At 43.8% G+C, this 20,588-nt stretch overlaps 1 protein-coding gene across 4 annotated transcripts in view; it reads right to left on the reverse strand.

Annotated features, from left to right (window-relative positions):
- The window catches only part of SYNRG (synergin gamma), a 96,855-nt gene that overhangs the window by 23,664 nt on the left and 52,603 nt on the right, over positions 1–20,588 (reverse strand). For all 4 annotated transcript variants that reach the window (XM_055001167.1, XM_055001165.1, XM_055001166.1 and 1 more), the window contains one exon: positions 1,331–1,915. In XM_055001167.1, coding sequence (XP_054857142.1) covers positions 1,331–1,915 — 585 coding nt within the window. The remainder of the gene's footprint in view (positions 1–1,330; positions 1,916–20,588) is intronic.

Here is a 20,588-nt window from a genome sequence, read left to right on the forward strand (position 1 = left end):
TCATTTTCAAATGGGTTATCTGCCCCATGTTCAATGCTTTTATGAGGATGGGTTTTCCCCAACTTCCCACATAGGGCTGCCAGGTTCTTATATCTTCTCAGTGGGAGGGGGGGACCTGGCACTCATCTTGTGCCTTGTGTGTGCAGCACTTGTGTGATGACATCATTTCCAGGAAGTGATGCCATCACGCTGTCCACAGGCATGCTCCCATGCTTCTCATGCAGCTAATTCTGACCCCAGAGAAGCACAGAACCATGCCCACAGCCAGCGCAATGACATCACTTCAGGAAGTAACGTTGTTGCGCCCCACTGAGAGTGTGCACAGTGCGCACTTTCCCTAGTTGCTTGCTGGAGGCGAGCAATCTCAAGGGGGCTTGCCAGCAATTGTTGGGCAACAGAGCAACCCCTGGGAGACTGGCTGTCACTGGCAGGCAACTGGGAAGCCTATCCCCTCAGCATTGTGGTGCATCTTCCCATGCAATATATACTATTATTGTCAGCAATGCCCTTCCACTCTCTTCATTGGATACACAGGTCCGTTCCTATGTAAAAGAATAAATGGACATACATCTGACATTAAAAGCCACAGCACTCAAAAACCAGTGGAAGAAACTTCAAGGGGAGATTACAGTGTGAACTTGTTGAAATTGAGTTCATTCACAAATTCATAACAATGGACACCCCCCCACACCGGGGGGAGGGGGCAGGGGGCAGGATTGAATAGAGACCTAGGATTCATATCTCACTACAGATGCTAATTTCTATTCTAATCAAGCTGCACTTTACCTTTGCATCCTGATGCCCTTCCTTGTAACACCTCTCCCACCTTCTGGCTGGGATATAAAGGCTCAGTGATCTCTATTCTTACTCGTATCTGAAGAAGGGAGCTCTGACTCTCGAAAGCTTATACCCTGAAAATCTTGCTGATCTCTAAGGTGCCACTGGACTCAAATTCTGCTGTCCTACAGGTATTTTTAACCCACTGTTTTCTCCATTTTCATTTGAGGATACAGGCTCTGGACACCTTCTAGGAGCCATTCATATATAACATCCAGAACATCCTAGCAATTGGCATCCATCAGCACTAGGGGGTTTGGAAAGCGAGTGGGTGTTTTGATCAGCAAGTCAAACGGCCAAGAGAGGAGGAAATTTAGATTAGGAAAACAGCATGGAAGAAACCACCACCACCCCCCTCATCAAAATAACACAATTTTTAGTTGTTTGCAACTAAAAATAGAAAAGTCTAGAAATCTATTAATGGGTCTTCCACATCTCAACTGGCTCAGCTCTAGCAAATGAGTATGACAAGCCAACGACCCAAGTTGCTTACCTTGCACAGAGAGGTCGAAGGTTGCAAGCTCACTCTTGATCATTTCTTCGCTAGATTTCATTTTTCCCTGGGAAGTGGCCAGTAGGAAGTCAAACTTGCTAATCTTTGGCTTCTCGCTTTGAAACTCTCCAAAGTCATCCATGCTTTCTTTAGTTGCTCCCAAAGTGGCATTGCTGGCACCTGCCTCTTGGATCGCGGCTGGGGCTTTGTGCCCCTTTGCCAAAGGTCTCGCAAATTCCCCAAAGTCTTCCACATCGTCATCGCTCTGGTCCACAGACTGATGGTCAGAACCTTTGAAGTTTGCAAAGGGTGAAAACTGCACATCTTGGAGAGCATCCTCGCTTGCAAAAGTTGTTACTTTAGAAACAGTGGTCATGGTGATGTTTTCTGAACTGCCAAACAAGGTCTCTTTCTTCTGAAGGACAGAGGTAGCTGAGGAGGAGCCACTTCCAGGGGGAAGTGGGAAGGAGAACTTCCTGCTTTGGTAGGTGTCCTCCTTATCAGACCAGTCATAGCTTGGAAAGCTACTCAAAGCAGAGTCCTGGCTGTAACTTCCAAAGGGGGCACCTTTCAAGTCATCAAGATCTGCAAACAGTAACAAAGTAGTTAAAGCAGTGGCTGCCAGTGTGCAAACATGCCACAAGTCCACTCTGGAAAATGGAAGCGTACACCATCCTAGCGAGCATTAGGACATTTATGGAGTTTGTGTACCTTGGGGAGGGTACACCTGTTGTTGTGTGATCCCAGCAACCTAACAGCATAGTACAGCACTAGAGAGAAAGGTGGGTAGAGCAGACCCGAGTCTATGCCACGATCAGAGCAGTGTGCAAACTATGCGAGATTCTGCAGTCTGCATAAGTTACACAAATTTGCTCCACTTATCTTCTTTTGCATCACATTCTGGACCTCGGGCTGCCTTGCATAAGTTCTTTTGGTTACCATAGCTATGGAAGGAGCCCGAAAAACTTTATTCACCCCCATCTCTGGCTTTTGAGATTTCAAGAGGAATTGCCCACATCCTTTCAGTGCTTCAGGCATATCTTCATCACCACCGTGATGACTATACACTTGAGTGTGCTTTTTAAAAAAAGGCCGACGTTCCCAGGAAGCTGAACTCTGCATCTCATGTGGTGTGTGTCTGTCTGCGGTGCGTGTGTGTGTGTGGGGGGGGGGAGGGTCCTGTGCCTCTGCAAAATCACAGCATATACATAATCATGGCCACAGCAGGTGGTCTTCCTCTTGTCCAGGTGCACTTCAAACACCTGCTGATCGGGGCAAATGTGCCAGCCACCCATGAGACGAGAGCAATTCACCCAAAAGTAGCAGACTGCCTAAACGTGCCACTTGCTCGCTACAACCAGCCATAGACAACAGCTCATTAGAAACGTATATGCGATGATTGTGCATTGAATTGGCTGGATTAAAAGCAGATGCTAATTTAAGGGCTTGAGCCCACACGACAAATACACACTCCGCCTCCAGTCCTATTTCAGGCCCCTTCCTGGAGTTTTTAGCTTTACTTTTTTTTTTTAAAGATAGTAACTAGCTGTTCATTTTCAGAAACTAAAGGAAAATCAGCAGGCAGCATCCTACTCCCAGAGATGGAAAGCTACCTTCTGCTGTCCCAGCCACAAACTGGCAAGTGCTTGGACCTATTTTATTAAAAGGTCAGTTTCATTCAAAGTTTCTGACTCTGGGGATAAAGTGTTGTGAATACGGATGCATGCATCTGTTGCTTTCACTCAAGAAGCCTCGGCAGGACCCCCCCCCCCAAACACATTACAAAATAAGTTATACTTACCTGATCATTTCGTGGTTTATGCGGGTGCTTCCTCTCAAGACCACCAAGTGGTGGAGAGAAATGTGCAGAAATTGGACTTCAGACACGCTTTATTTGTTTCCTCATTTCTCTCTCTCTTTTAACACTTAGGACTCAGATGCATAATGCACTTTTGTTTTGTTTTGTTAAACGGTAACATCAGGGACCAGCCGCCTCCCTTCTGCATGCTGAGCATTTGCTTTCCAGGCATTAAAAGCTGTCGATCCCTATTAAAATCTCAGCCACTGCTCAGAAATGTATTGGCTAGGCATAGTGGGGGGGGGGGGATGGGATCATGAGTCAACTATCTGACCCACGGCAAGTGCTTTCCTGGCTGTGGGCTCACGGGAATTTCTGTGCTTGACCTTGTTTGCAATAGCACCCTCATGTGAACTGTTCAGTTAGGGTCGGCCAAGATTTTACGTGGGATTTCAGAAGTGTGATCTGATCTTCCTTGCGGTTCGGTATTTCAAACACAAATGAGGTGCCCACACACGGACATCTGGTGGGCTGGGAGATAAGGTGGGTACTTGCGGCAGAGGGACATGGCCTCCCTCTCATCCTCCCCCCTTGCCATGCTGCCCTTAATTGCGGTTTGGTTCACACATGCAAGAAAGTCGGGTCAGAACGAACTATGCCATCCCAGATTACATGTGGGGGATTCCAACGATCTTATGCAGAAAAAGTATTCCACATACAAAAAATGCATGCAAGAGAAAGGTTCCTTCCCCCACATTTTTCTTCTTGTGCTGGCAGGGTGGTAAACACAGAGGTGCATACAAACAATGGCGACCCTGTGCTGGCAGTCTGAAATGCTACAGATCGTTCTTCCTTCATGCCCTCTGCACATGTGAACCAGGCCTGATGGTCGGAACAGTCCTTAAGTAGACAAGAATCACGTCTGAGGGAAAGCAAAGCAAATGCATATCTGTCACTACCAGATCGTCCCATTCCTTTTAACCAAAGCAGTTTTAACAAACCCATTTTGGTTGACTGGCAACTTGCCGGCACTTAACGTATCAAAGCAGACTTCAGCGCTGTAAATATTTTAAGTGTGTGTGTGTCTTTAAATGCTTGGTGTGGTACAGAGGAAGAATGGGTGTGAGAGGGATGAGTGGGATGACTGGTTGATGACTGAGAGTGGGGATGGAGTGAACTGCTGTTTCTAGTTACTGAGCAGAGAGAGAACATTGTCTGCGCAAAGCAGGCGACCTGTGTGCAGCCTGAGTGTGTTTAAGCATTTCTGAGAGAAATATTGAGTCTGGTTTTAGCAGGCAAGCTGTGTGCAGCCTGAGGGTGTCGATGCATTTCTGAGAGAAAGACTGAGTCTGGGCAAAGCAGGCAACCTGTGTGAAAGCCTGAGAGGGACAGCCAGTTTGGTGTAGTGGTTAAGAGCGCAGGACTCTAATCTGGAGAGCTGGGTTTGATTCCCCACTCCTCCGCTTGAAGCCAGCTGGGTGACCTTGGGTCAGTCACAGCTCTCTCAGAGCTCTCTCAGCCCCACCCACCTCACAGGGTGTTTTGTTGTGGGGATAATAATGGCATACTTTGTAAACCGCTCTGAGTGGGCATTAAGTTGTCCTGAAGGGCGGTATATAAATCGAATGTTGTTGTTGTTATTATTCTCATTCTATAGTTCTGTTAGGCAGCCTGTGTGGAAGCCTGAGGGGGATTCTCATTCTAGTTCGGTTAGACAGCCTGAACTTTGGGTGTCTATGAGAGAACTTTCATTCTATCGAAAGCAGGCAAACTGTCTGCGCACCTAAGAGAAAGTCTATGTATATTTGAATGAGTGGTTGGTCTATTTGAAGCAGGGAAACGGTGTGTGCACCTGAGAGAGAAGGTTTATGAAGATCTGTGTGACTGAGTCTATGAAGAGAAACTTTAAGACCTGGTAACTATCTTTGAAACCATCAAGCTTAATTAACAGTATGAAACCAATATGCTTCTTACAGGGGTCATTTCATAGAAAAAGAGCTGGAAGAACTCATTAGCATAACTCATCAGCATATACCATGCCCCTTGACATCACCGGAAGTGTGTCATTGGCATAACTAATTTGCATATGTCACACCCGACATCACCAATCCTGGCTGTTTTGGACCCAATCCTGGCCATTCAGGGCCAAAATTGGGCCCAAAATGGCAAAAATGGGCTGAAAATGGCTGAAAAGGGGCCCAAAATGGTCAGGATCGGGCCGCTGCTGAGCACGAGAGAGATCCACCACCTACCAGAGGCCCGATCCAGGCCATTTCAGCCCCAATCCAGGCTGTAACGCCCCCAAAATGGCTGAGGGTCAGGTGGGCAGGGCCACCTGACAGGTGACTTCTTTGGGGAATTGCTGGAACTACGTTCCTGTACATTCCCCCTCGAAATGAGCCCTGGCTTCTTAACAAAATAAAAGTTTATTTTGGGTTTTTTTCCCCATCCCAGAGTGCCTGTTATTCCCATATGCCATTCCTATCCTCAGGGCCACATAGACCCACGAAGGAGCCTGATACTTGGGCATGTTATTAAAGGGGAATTTTAAATTTATTATTTTGGAATATAATTCCTGGTGGCAGCCATCTATCCAGAGAGTGTAAGAAGAGGGTTAAAGGAAAAAACTAACGGAAAAAGAAAGGGGGTTGTAACTGGTGGTGTCAGCGGTGGGATATCAAACATCCTGAGGAGGAGAAAATATTTTAAGTGGGATAGAATATCCTAGGAGGAAGAACATTCTGAGAGAAAGGCATTCTGAGGGGACAAATAGCCAAAGAGACAGAGTGTTCAATTGAATTCTATGAGGAAAATAGAACTGGTAGAAAGGAAAGAGACACAGAGAAACTAGTAGGATTTATAAGAGAGAACAAAATCTGGTGAAGGTTAGTATAATTGTAGAAGGAAGGAAAGAAAAATGGCAGAATTTATGGCGATGAAAAAGAAGGCTCTGATTCAGAACTACAAATAGTTAAATTTACCTTATGAGAGGAAAAATGTAGAAGAAGAGAGTTATACTGATACAAAGTATTGTGGAGCCTAGGGTTGCCAGCTCCAGGTTGGGAAATTCCTGGAGATTTGGGGGGTGGAGCCTGGAGAGGGTGGGGTTTATGGAGGGGAGGAAGCTCAGCATGGTATAATGCCATAGTGTTCACCCTCCAAAGCAGCCACTTTCTCCAGGGGAACTGATGTCTTTCAGCTGGAGATCAGTTGTAATTCCGGGAGATCTCCAGCTACCACCTGAAGGCTGGCAACCCTAGTGGAGCCTATCACAGCTGAGAGAAACCCTGATGGGAATGTATAATCTCAGTCCAGAATATTTAGAGCTTCTGAGGGAAAAGCTGAAAGTTGAAGCAGAACAACTGTTTGAGAGGGAAAAGTGGAATGAACAAAAGTAGTTTGAAAGGGTAAAGTGGAGAGTTGAAATAGAACTTAGAACTTAAGAGATGGAAAGACAAAACAGTTTGGAAGCAGAGAGATTACAATTAGAGAGAGATTTAAGAATAGGGATAAAAAGGAGGGAAACCCTGAACCCAAAGCTGATTTTCCTCAAGTTACCCAAAAAGATTTTATGGTGTATGTGTCAGGAGAAACAAAAAGAGTCCAGTAGCACCTTTAAGACTAACCAACTTTATTGTAGCATAAGCTTTCGAGAATCACAGTTCTCTTCGTCAGATGCATGGAGGGCAAGACCAGTTTCTTCTTGCCCTCCATGCATCTGACGAAGAGAACTGTGATTCTCGAAAGCTCATGCTACAATAAAGTTGGTTAGTCTTAAAGGTGCTACTGGACTCTTTTTATTTTTGCTTCTACAGACTAACACGGCTAACTCCTCTGCATCTATGTGTCAGGAGAAGATCCACAAATCTTTCTGTCAACTTTTGAAAGATCTGCTCGGAACTGGGGAATACCATGCAGACACACAATATATGAAGTATTTACCCATCTTAATTAGAGGGGACTTGGCTGAGATCTACAACACATTTCCCTCAGATAAACCTGTGGTGTATGATGAATACAAGGAAGCTGTATATGACAGATTTAAGTTAGGTGCTGATTACTTCAAAAAAATTTAGAAGCTTAGTACCTAAGAAAGAGAAGTCATTTAAGTCTTTTACTGCCAAACTAACAGATTATTTTGATAGGTGGATTTCATCTGCCAAAGCTAACTTTAAAGAGGGAATGAGAGATCTAATTATTTCGGGTCAATTTTTATTTCAGCTTCCCTCAGAGATTATACTTCTGGTTAAAGATAAGCTTCAAGAGAATGTTAATCAAGCATCAGAGTGGGCAGATAGATTAACACTTAATAGAGGAGGTTGGGATCGCCATGAAAAGAAAGATTATCCTTATAAACCAGATTTTAAATCAAGAAGAGAACAAGAAGGAGAAAGGAAAGGAACATATGAGAGAGCTGAGATTACAAAAAGACAGGAAAAAGTATAAAAGGAAACAAAGATGGATACTAGAAAGATAGAAAATGTTTTGTATGTGGTCTGAAAGGGCATTTAGCTTACAAATGTCTAAAGAACCAACCCAAGCAAGCAACACTTGTATGGAGGGTCACTAGAACTAACTCAGAGAATGAAAGTGAACAAGCTAGAGACTCCAACAGTTCGACAAACACAAATGCAAGATCCAGTAAAAACACCCCCCTAACCCATAAATACTGAAGAAACAGCTTACTTGTGTGGTGTAAAGACAGATAAGGTTGCACAGGATACTGAACCGAGAGACATGGTACAAATAAATGGGAGAGATACTTTTGCCATTCTAGACCAGGAGCATCAGTAACACTGGTCAAGGAGGATTTGGTCAACAATGAAAACCTGATTCCAGATAAGCAAATATCCTTGCAAGGTGTGTGGGGAAATTCTAAAGAGGTGCCACTAGCATAGCTAAAAAGTAACTGGCGAGGAAAAGAAGAATATTTCCCTGTAGCAGTTATTAAGAACAGAAATTACCAGTAATATTGGGAAGAGATGTAATGGGAGCAAAGGCAAGAATTCAAATATGACTGGCTCGGAAGAATTGCTACAAGTTGAACCAAGGGGAGCAGAAAACAGGCCCCTAGGTATCTTGGCAACAGACACAATTGATACATTGCAAGGGGGGGGGGGAAGAGACACACAAACTCCCGTCAGTACTGCTGAAATGTCCCAAGAAAAAGGAAGAGGCATAAATAAAAACACTGAAGAGTTTAAAAAAGAAGTTATGACAGACCCTGAGTTAAAGGACATATGAGAGAAAACCAGGCAGAATGAGATAAACACAGAAACAGACATTTTTTGTGTGGGAAAATGAGTTAATTTACAGGATTTGGAAACCAAAGGGGACCAAGTCAGTTTGGGAGCCTGTAAAATAGCTGGTTACTCCTAAAAAAAATACAATCCTTGACTGAGGTGGCACATGACATTCCATGCGCAGGTCATTTAGGAATTAGCAAAACCTAGAAGAGGTTAATGAAAGGATATTACTGGCCTAGAATTTCACAAGATGTGAATAAGTACTGCCAAAGCCGTGAGATTTGTCGGAAGGTGGGGAAACAAGGGCAGAAAACAAAAGCTCCTCTCAGTCCCTTGCCCATTAATTGGAGAAGGCTTCCATAGAGTGGGAATTGACATAGTGGGACCACTTCCCAAACCCACCAGAAAGGGATGCAGATATATTCTCACATTAATAGACTTCGCAACTAAATACCCAGAAGCAGAACCACTACCTTCTGCGGATGTAAAACCAGTTGCGGAGGCGCTTTTAAAGATTTTTCTGAGATTAGGATTCCCTGCAGAAATATGCAAGTCATATGGGAATGCTGTGGCATCAAGCATTTGAAAACCACTGCATTTCATCCTCAGACCAATGTTCTTGTGGAAAAGTTCAATGGCAGTTTAAAGAGCATGATTAAGGCATACGTGCAGGATCACCCAAATGACTGGGGTGACAAGCTTCCCTATTTTCTCTTCGCATATAAGGAGGTGCCTCAAGAATCCACAGGATTCTCCTCATTTGAATTGATATATGGGTGTTATCCTCAGAGACCCCTTAGTCTAGTAAAGGAGGAATAGGAAGGAAAGATATCAGAAGGAAAAACCTCTGTAGTGGGTTACATATTAAGTCTTATGGGAAAAATGGAAGAAATGATGAGGCAGGTACAGAGTAATATGGCAAGAACACAAGCAAAACAGAAACTCTGGTAAGATAGGAATGCCAAGCAAAGAACTTTTGAAGTGGGAGAGCAAGTGATGGTATTTTTACCTGTAAGAACCAATAAGTTAAAAGCAGCCTGGGAAGAACCATTTGTACTAAGGGATAGGTGAGACCTGCTCACATCTGCTATCTCTAGAGATAAAAATGACCAGAGGTGGAAGATTGTACACACGAATATGTTGAAGCCTTATTACTCTAGGGAGGATGGCACATTACAGATAGTCAGACAGGTGGATATGGAGGAAGTCACCCTTATGGATTTATTAGAAGAAACCAGTGGGGACAGTACACTTCCACAGCTGGTGTGGGACGATCAAATAGAACCTAACATCAAAGAGAAAATCTCTACGCTCCTAGAGAACTTTCATAGTCTGTTCTCCTCTCAACCTGGCAGAACACACTGAGCTGAGCATCACATAGACACAGGACATCACCTGCCTATCAGAATGCCACCTTATAAGCCAAATGGGGAAGTTTTGAACAACATATGAAGGGAGGTGAAAGAGATGCTAGCACTAGGAGTTATACAGCCATCTGTTAGTCCACAGGCGTCACCAGTGGTACTAGTGCCTACGCCAGATCACACCATTCACTTCGGTATAGACTGTATCAAGTTGAATGCACTCACGAAGCTGGATACTTATCCAATGCTTTATCTAGATGTGAAACCAGGCTGAAACAGAATACTGATAGAGGAACGTCCAGAAGAAACAAACAAGTTAGCAGAAAAAGCCAACGCCATAATGACCTCAGCCCGGCAGTGGAACATCCGAGAGAGGAACATGACACCCCAGCAGAGGAGGAACACAGGTTAAAAAAACCCAAGACTTTAAAATAAAAACTTCAGAGGAGTGAGAAATGGACTTAACAGGAACTGCAGAGACGATAAAACACTCCCTAAGTCAGAGGAAGCTGCACACAACTCTTCTGAAAGAGATGTGTTCCACTTCAGGACAAGGGGGTGGATTTGTAATGATTTTAAGTGTGTCTTTAAATGCTTGGTGTGGTACAGAGGAAGAATGGGTGTTACTGAGCAGAGAGAGAACATTCAGTCTGCGCAAAGCAGGCAAGCTGTGTGGAAGCCTGAGGGGGATTCTCATTCTAGTTCGGTTAGGCAGCCTGAACTTTGGGTGTCTATGAGAGAACTTTCATTCTGTCGAGAGCAGGCAAACTGTGTGCACACCTAAGAGAAAGTCTATGTATATTTGAAAGAGTGATTGATCTATTTGAAGCAGGCAAACTGTGTGAGCGCCTGAGAGAGAAGGGTTATGAAGATCTGTGTGACTGAGTCTATGAAAAGAAAATTTAAGAACTGGTAACTATTTTTGAAACCATCAGGCTTTATTAACAGTATGAAACCAACATGCTTCTTAACAAAATAAAAGTTTATTTTATTTTATTTTTTTCCATCCCAGAGTGTCTGTTATTCCCATATGCCATTCCTATCCTCAGGGCCACATAGACCCACGAAGGAGCCTGACACTTGGTAACGTTATTAAAAGGGAATTTTAAATTTACTATTTTGGAGTATAATTCCTGGGGGCAGCCATCCACCCAGAGAGTGTAAGAAGAGGGTTAAAGGAAAAAACTAACGGAAAAAGAAAGGGGGTTGTAACAAGTGTCATTTTAAATCTGCTGTTAGAGGAATGTTTCTACCTCTATTTACCCATAACAGGCAGCTGTAGCAGGGAAAGGCACAGAGAAATAATACAACTTTTCTGTTCTATGAGGTCAAGCCAGAAACCCATTCGCTAAGGTCAAACTACACACTGAGATGTGTAACACAAGCCTTGACAAATTTTCTTTAGTTCTAGAGCTGAGCCCAAAAATATAGGAGCCAAACTCATTTCAACTGTCACCATTATGCATTACAATTTTTTCTAATTATTGCTACAAAAAAAAAACCCTAGATGGCACCATGAAATTTCTAGGCACCATGGCAACCTGGTTCCCGGGATACGCCAAGCCCTGGTACAACATAGGGTCAGTGTTTCCCCATCCTGGCTTTGACTGAGACAGATTTCAGGTGCAAGGGAATTCTTGCAAGTATGCAGGGCCCTGATTCAGATTGGTACTCTGACATGTGGGGAGAAGGAGAGTCAATCTTCTTCCCACCAAGTGCCGTTTTCCCAACCCAAAATGGCTGTGGGAGGCCTTAATTGTCATGGCCATGGGATTGTTTTGTGTAAAAAAAAATAGCAGGGGATAAGGCTGAAGCCACTTCTTCCCATGGATCATGCCTACACCTTTGGGAAACGAGTGCCCCACCCCTGGCATCTGACCACCCGAGTCACGGTCAGGTCAGGGGAACTCAAAGACACTTCATGTTACAAGTTGTATCTGTATAGCTTGACCCGTAGAAGCTACACTGGAAAAATGTTTCTCAAGCAGTCTCAAGAAGTGTTTCAGAGCAAAACCTTTCAAAGGCTACAACTGAAGAGCTACAATGATGGAACTGAGAGCATGTCTCATTGTCGTCAGCAGGGGTCATTTTGTAGAAAAAGAGCTGGAGGAACTCATTAGCACAACTCATTAGCATATGCTACGGCCCTTGCCAGCACCGGAAGTGTGTCATTAGCATAACTGATTTGCATGTGTCATACCCCCTGACATCACCTATCCTGGCTGTTTTGGACCCAATCCTGGCCATTCAGGACCAAAATTGGGCCCAAAATGGTAAAAAGGGGCTGAAAATGGCCGAAAAGGGGCCCAAAATGGTCAGGATCGGGCTGCTGCTGAGCGGGAGAGTGATCCACCACCTGTCAGAGGCCCGATCCGGGCTGTTTCGGTGCCAATCCAGATCGAAACGGGCCTAAAATGGCTGAGTCAGGTGGGCAGGGCTACCTGTCATGTGTCCTCTTTGGGGAACTGCCGGAACTGCGTTTCGGCATGTTCCCCCTCAAAATGAGTCCTGGTCGTCAGGAAGACCTGGGTTCAAATCCCCTTTCAACCTTGAAGGCTGGAATGATTTCTAGAAAGTTGCAGCTCCTTGCAGAATAAATTTCAGCAAAAGTTTTAAAAGTTTCTCTTTTTGCCACATTTTTCCATATACGGATGGATTCCCACAGGAAAAAAATTAAATACACCTCCCTCTCACCATTCTTTCCAGTTGATTATTTAGATGCTGATGTTCGAATTCATGAAGCCACGCTGGCTTTAGCTATGGCCTCAGGTAAACCCGCAAAATATGCGCTGTGTCTGCAGGGATGCTCTAGGCCCCACTGCCAAGCAAATGGTTCTTTTGACTGTGCCCTTTTCTATTTAGATAATTCCAGATGGAGAGCTGTGTTAGTCTGTAGCTGCAGAGCAAAAAAGAAAAAGTCCAGCAACAACTTAAACAAAATAATAAATAGCTGATCTTTAAATTTATTTGACTCATTTATACTTTGCCTTTCTCCTCGAAAGGCACCCAAAGTGCTCCTCACCCCCATTTTAAGATGTCGGTATTTCTCTTTTCCATTTAGACCAATAAAACCAGTATCACCTCAACTGATCATCACTATATTTTGTTTTAACTTACACTTTAGCTCAGGAGCTCTGGGCAGTCATTATTCTTCCCTCCCCATTTTATCTATGCAACAATCTTTTGCGGAGGGTTAGGCTAAGAGAGAGAGAAAAAAACTATCCTAGTGTTACAGTAATACAGATTAAAGCACATTATACTAAAGCAATATACATGTATTCTAGCGGACTTCTAAATTTTGCATGAACTTTCTTGTATTTTTTTCTCGTATGTTGTGCTTTCATCTTTGACAGCTAATTAAAAGTAGGGGACATGTCCTCCAATCATAAAATGGACCAATGCTGATCTACTCACTTAACTTTTTCTGTCATTTTCCACAGATTTATAATCTTATTTGGCAAGTTGGATATAACATCACTTTTTGGTTAATTAGAATGTTATACAATAGAAAATACTAAGTTTTAATTAAGCATTAAGCCAATCACAGTTTATCTATGCTATCACATGAAAAGGATCTTAGGTTTTTGCACAAGATAACCTATAAAAATGTCAACTCAGACAGTATGTCAGAGTTTTGATTGGAAGAAATCTCATGAGGACCTAGGTGAGAATTTTACCATTATTATGGGACTCTTAATGCATTTCATAGACACATTGTTTGTTTTAAACTTAGAGTTAATTAGGAAATGTTAGCAAACCTAATTCTTATTGCTTCTCTGTGTTCCATCTTTGTAGGATTTATATTAATAATCATATATGTTTTGATATCTTGCTTCTTTAAAAAGACTAGAGATGGGGGAAAGCTTTGCAAGAAGAACTCTAAAAATAATTTTGTACTGATAAACAAATTTGTTTAAAGAGCAGGTTCTGTTCTTCAGGTCTTAATTAAGTGCTGAAAGCTATCCAAGAGTAAAGATAAACCTTTAGTCTGAGTTAGTGGAGCATTAGTTAGATATAGATAAAAAGTCCATTATACTAGGGAGCTTCACAGCAGAATGGGGATTTGGTATGGAGATTTCCCAGCCCTGACTCTCTCATCACAATTCCACTGTGATTCTCCGGTACAATGCAGGGGCTAAGAGAAAGACCCCTTGTCCATATTTCACCCCTTTCAGGAAATCTCCAGGAGGCCGTCAAGCCCCTTTCTCTCAACCTTATCCCCATATCTGTAACTATGGAGATATGAATACTGACCTACTTTATCAGGCTGCTTTAAGGATTGCAAGATAATGCCATTTCAGAGATTTCTGTTCATTTATGTGATGCTTTTTCCCCCCAGGGGGACCCAAAGCACCTTATATCATTATTCTTCCCTCCTCCATTTTATCCTCACAACCTTGTGAGGTAGGCTAGGCTGAGAACATGTGACTGGCCCCAGTCATCTGGGGAGTTTCCATGGCAGAGGGGGGATTCAAACCTGGGTCTTCCAGATTGCAGTCCAACGCACTGGGAAACGAAGAATCAATAAAATAATGTTTAAGTGCTTTGCACATTAAAGTACTATTATAATACAAATACCATTATAATTATTCTTCATAGTAACAGTAAAACTGTGGGGTACAACTCTTAGCCATAGGGTTGCCAGCCTCCAGCTAGTGGGTGGAAATCTCCTGGAATTACAACTGGTCTCCAGGCCACAGAGATCAGTTCACCTGGAGAAAATGGCTACTTTGGGGGGTGGACTCTATGGAATTATGCCATGCCAAGGTCCTTTCCCTCCCCAAACCCCACTTTCTCCAGGTTTCTCCCCCCAGATCCCCAGGAATTTCCCAACTTGGAGCTGGCAACCCTACTTAGCCAGGTCTGAGCAACCACTTCCCTTTGGCTACACGGTGAGCGCCTGGCAAACTGAAGGGGCAAGGTCAAAGTTCTGATGCTTTTGACAAGGCTTAGAATGAATTATGCTTGGCAAAGACAGTAAAGTACTATTGATGGGGGGGGGATACAGCTGCAAGAACGGGCCTCGTGGACTGCTACGTTCAGCTTTGCCCATCCTGGATTAAACAGCTTCATTAATGCAACTCCAAACTTATGGAGTTGAGCTGCAGCTGAAGAAATTGCTTTCAATGGAACTTGGGCACAGGAATTTTTTAAACAGCCCTTTCACCCTCCCATTGTACTTCCCATCTCCTCTTCTTTTAAAGCTTTGCTAACGATACACCCAAAACACAAAGCAACAGCCTACTGAAACAGGACAGGAGAAACCTGGGTTCAAATCCCTAATCTGCCATGCAGCATGCCGGAACACCAGCTCTTCTCTCTCTCTCTCTCAGCCTAGCCTACCTCTTACGTTGGCTGCAATGATACCCTTTCCAGTTTCATATTGTGGGACCATCTCCCCCAATAAAGCCACTAGATCACCCAACAGCAAATCCTGAGAACCTTTTCCTTCAGTTTTCTGGCCACTGCTGACATCAGTTAGAACTACAATACCAACTGACTGTTTTAGTCTACTGTGCTTTGTTCTTTTACTGGCTTTCATTGCATTGTATTTTATCAGTTTTTATGATTTCATTGATTACGCACGATTGTTCCCTGCCTAAGGAACGTTTTATTAAAAAGCAGGTTACAAATATTCTGCACTAAATAAAATTTCAGGACCTAAGAACGCGCATTAAGTCTTGCCCAGAAAGAAGGTTCCTAGGCAGTGCTGCAGTACATAACCCAGATCAAGCCACTCTCATTCTAGCCTGGCCTTTTCTCTGTCGTGTGGATTGGCAAGGTGACTGTACATGCAGGGCTGTACGTATGCTGTGATTTACAGGAATGCAACCTCCGCCCCCAAGTTTCTAGATCTGTTGACTGTGGGATACACTTAGCAATGTCTACTTGAAACCTCAGGATTGGCAGTGTGGCTTCAGAGTCCTGAATATTTCTTCTCCCCTTCCCATTAGTTGCAAAACTGGGATAAATTATGCAAAAAGACATTTTGGTATTAAAAGAATATGTTACTGTGTTTTGTTTGGTTGCTTTTCGATTTTTAGAAGTGGTGGTGAACATCAGACAGATATGCTTGGGGCTCTCTCTCACTCACAGGAGTACAGACACTGTTGAAGATGAGTTAATAGTCTTATAATTTTGTGTACGTGTTGTCCAAAGACCAAAACAGATGTTACATGAAATATGTAATTAACATGCTTTTCTGTTTTTCAGCAGATCCAAGTAGGCATTCAAGATTGCTGGGTGAAAGCCTGCGTTACTCTTTCCTCATGTCTCTTCAACAATTTAACACCACCCAAACCTGCAATTAGAGCTTTGGGCAGCGGGGGGGGGGGGGGGAGGAGATACCCACTCAAGGACCTGTACTTATCTCCCCCACCTGGAGAAAACTGGAACTTTGGAGGAGTGTTTTAAGTTACCAAAGAAGCATGGGAGGAAACAGTGAATTACCCTCTCACCCCCAGCAGCCCTTCTACAATCTTGAAAACAGATACCTAGGGAGACTAATAACTTTTTAAAAACTGGGGGAGACATTTTAGCACCGCTCTAATCATTTGAAAAAAATCAGACAACCTTTGAAAACGATTTGGGGAGGAGAATCCCAAATGGTTGAAGTATTTCTGGGCCCCCGGAAAGCTGAAATTCAGCACATTGCCCTTGTATAGTGCACTACTTTCCCCTAGAAATGGGGGTAGTGGTGGTGGAGACTATAGCCCCATTTCCAAAATATCCAGAAAGCTGAAAATGCAACACTGGCATAGCTCTGATTACTAGCAAATGCTGAAACCTGGTCATCTTTACACCTCGACAAACAAAAACTTGGGGTGTAATGTTTACCTTACAACAGCAGGTAGCACTGCAGCACACAATAAGTCAAGTTGAATACGTGATAAAATATAGAGCTACTGGAGTCTGGTTGCCTCTTCAGTCTTGGGATTTAGGGAGGGGACACTTTTGTCTGGATCAGGTTTTCAGTAGTGCTTTGCAGCCTAATGTGACATCTCTGTCTTGTACATCTCTTTCAACTTTTGCGTCTCATTTTGCCACCTTTCCACTGCCACCCTTCTGTGTATATGTGCTATCAAAACTTCATGTATCTGATGAAGAGGACTGAGGCTTATGAAAGTTTATACCTAATAAATGTGTAAGATGCCACAAAAATCATTATTGTGTCACTAAGGCACTCTGCCCACCAAACGGACACCCAAGTAGTCTCCATATAGATCTATGGCTGTGAGAGACATGTACAATTCAGTCAGGAATGCCTCTGCAAAACTTTTCCCCATAGTAAGTCTCATGTTCAATCCCTGCCATCTCTGTTTAAGAGGACCTCGGGTCGCAAGGCTGAGGAAAGATCTCCATGTGAATCTGTTACAGTTATCTCCCCGTTACAGCATGAGAAGCTGAACAGGTCAGCCAGCCTCAGCTGGAAGAACAAAACACGCTGCCGGTCTGCTTCACACCCTGCGCACAAATGCTTCATGAATGTCAAGGCCCATTTCTGGGTTTGCAGCCCTGCAGCAAACTCGCAGGAGCAGGGGCACCATTTGTGGGGGGCTCCGGGGGGCCACCAAAACTGTCCAAATCAGCCCCGTCACAAATACGGCCCGCACGCAGACGTATCTGATGAAGTAAGCTTTGACTCACAAAAGCTTCCACTCTGGAAAATGGTGTCCGTCTTTTAAGGTGCTACTGGATTTGAATTTTGTTCTATGGAGAGGTACCAGTTTCTTCAACCAGGACCTCTACAGCAGCTCAGTCTTTCTGGCTGCACCTGGCCCAAAAAAAACCCATTACAAGCTGGATGTTTAGTCCGAGCACAGATTCTCAGGCTGCCTATTCCTGTTCAACTGGTGTTCTGCTTTCTGGCTCACTTAACATACAGTGAAATCCTAAGCAGAGTTACTCCAGTCTAGGTAAGGTAGGTAAAGGTAGTCCCCTGTGCAAGCACCGAGTCATTACTGACCCATGGGGGACGTCGCACCACAACGTTTTCTTGGCAAACTTTTTACGGGGTGGTTTGCCATTGCCTTGCCCAGTCATCTACACTTTACCCCCAGGAAACTGGATACTCATTTTACCGACCTCAGAAGGATGGAAGGCTGAGTCAACCGTGAGCCGGCTACCTGAACCCGGCTTCCGCCGGGATCGAACTCAGGTCATCATGAGCAGAGCTTGGGCTGCAGTACTGCCGCTTACCACTCTGCGCCACGGGGCTCTTTTACTCCAGTCTAAGCTAACTGAAATCAATGGGTTTAGACTGGAGCAACTCTGCTTAGGATTTCACTGATAGTTACTTAAGAAGAGAGACTTTTCATGTGAAAGGGGATACTATTGCTTTAAACTTTTCCATGATCACCAGACATGTTTCTGGACTCAAAAAGAAAAAGAAAAATCACACATGCTGAGACCTTCAAAATATGCCAAGATAAATATTTATTAACAACACAGCAGGACTTACAGATCACAAAAGAAGATGATATACAGGAGCTCAAAGGGAGTCATCAGAATCAAAGCATGCAGGTCAGTCTTTGCAGAAGAGAGATACCAAAGCAGATTTTAAAAGGCACATTCACACAGGAAATGTCAAGTTGAAATAAGATATGGAGGGGGGTAATAAGACAGGCAAAAGGGGGGAAATCCCACCCTGATTTTTTATTCCAATTTACAAAGAATTGTCTAGTAATGTCAATAAAAAGGAAAGTTCTACAACACTGGCAAATTCAGTAGAGCAGTAACCTTTTGACAATTACCATATGGGAGGGTGCACCCCTGCTGCAATGCTTGGGTCAGCTGAAACAAATCAGAGGGGAAAAGAAGGGGCAGAAGACCCCAGGATTCAAATGAATCAGTTAAGAGAACTGTCAAGGAAAGGTTAAAATTTAGCAGAAAAGCAGAGGCAGCAGCCTGGTTGAAAACATGGCAGCAAGTGTATGAAGGGTTAAAAGTTTATGTCATAGGCGAAAGGAAAACCAAACCAAACCATCAAAGCCACAACATTAGTACTGGCTAATTATGTTGCAAAGTTTAAAGAGACAGTATCCCCTCAAAAGGGCTTGGAAAAGAAGTCTCTCCCTATCCCCTCTCCTGCCCTAAAGCGTTAAGGCAATTTGATTAAGTAGCAGCCAATTTTTACATCCTTCCCCCAATCTGGCCAAATATCCATACCTTCTTATTCCTGTAACTCACCTCCTTCCATGAACTCCCATTGGGCAAGGGATAAAATCTCTTATTTTAATTTGCTGTGCCATTAACTGGAAGATTCAGATAAAGAAAGTCAGTCCAATACGTTCAAATTCTTGACTTAAGAACGTCACTTACAGAGCCCCCCAAAGACGACATAAAAGAAATCCCAGTGGCAGAATAACCACTTCTCCTGAAACAAGGAATAGAATAAGGGATACTGTCCCATTCTAACATTTCAATTTACATGGGAAGGGAGGAGGGAAGATGCCTTCTTAAAGCAGATGAACCTCCGAAAGGTCAAAGACACACTTGAACATTATTGATTCAGAGATAGAAATGTTCCAAACAATTATATACACAACAACTTCATGGCATAAAAAAGTTGATTTGACAAATAAGAATTCAGGCAAGGGAAATATGGAAGGGGCCACACAGCAGATTGAACACATCCTGTCCCTTAACTACATTCGGGATGGGAAATCAGCAGTGGGATTATATACCCCCTCTACGCGTCTTAACACGGGTTCACTTTATTTCCCTGCTCCCCTATGGCCTTAACTATGGCTCATCATTATGGCTGCACCAAAATTAACCATGGTAACCAGTTTCAAACCCTGATCAGGAGAGAACTCTGGTGAGCATTAACCACAGTTCAACAGTATGGCTGTGCCACGGTTAACTAAATTATGGTGTGGTGCAACGGCCCCCAGACACCCCGGCAAACCCATCAGGGCTGCTGCCCAAACAAGAGAGACATTAGAGCATCGCGCAAGAGCCTTTGGGCAAAGGCACATCTATAAAAGAGGCATATTGCAGCAGTGGGAGCAGTCGGGGAGCTGAAGGGAAGTCATAAACTCTTGGCCTGGCTGTGGGAAAGTTGATCCGAGCAGCTTCAGATGGTTGCTCCTCCTGTAACACGTTGCTGGGAAGCAGCAAGAATGAAAGCACAGTTCCCAAGACTCCAGGGAAATGACCCAGGCCGTTTCCACACGGCTCCCCACTGCTCATAACAACCGCGGAAGATCGTGCAAAAACCGCGGAAGATCGTGTTTTCTCATGCGAGATTTGCTTGATGTCACGTGATGTCGCGCAAATCTCGTGCGAGAAAACACGATCTTCCGCGTTTTTTGCGCGATCTTCCGGGTTGTTATGAGCAGCAGGGAGCCGTGTGGAAACAGCCCATGTGGACAAGGCTGACTCTTTTTCACTCAGGGTTGGTGATGCGTTCTCCACATCTCAGTAGAGATATGGGGAGGGGACTCACATGGCTAATGCCAACTAAGGCTTGCCTTTTGACCAGCATTTCAAAACAGGGCTTGAAACTTGTTAACATTTTGGTTAGAAGTGAACCATGGCAGCCATTAATTTTGTCGCAGCTGTAAATATGAACCATGGTTAACACTGGTGAGAGTTCATGCGCAGGAGGTAAGAGGCTGGGGTGGGGAGAAAGGGCTCTACAGAGAATCTCTGAAGCATGCTGATCCCACAGCTGTGGTTAAAAGACAGAAAGCATTTATAGCTGAACAAGCCCCTTGAGGAATACTTTAGACTTGGCACATTAGAAAGTAGATGAGGCTTTTCTTTCATGTTTTTGGAAAAAAACATAATTACACTTCAGAGCTCAAAATATTCAACATTAAACACATGATCAATTTAAACAGCCT

This window comes from Eublepharis macularius, chromosome 17, assembly GCF_028583425.1.
Source record: "Eublepharis macularius isolate TG4126 chromosome 17, MPM_Emac_v1.0, whole genome shotgun sequence".
Classification (NCBI taxonomy): Eukaryota; Metazoa; Chordata; class Lepidosauria; order Squamata; family Eublepharidae; genus Eublepharis; species Eublepharis macularius.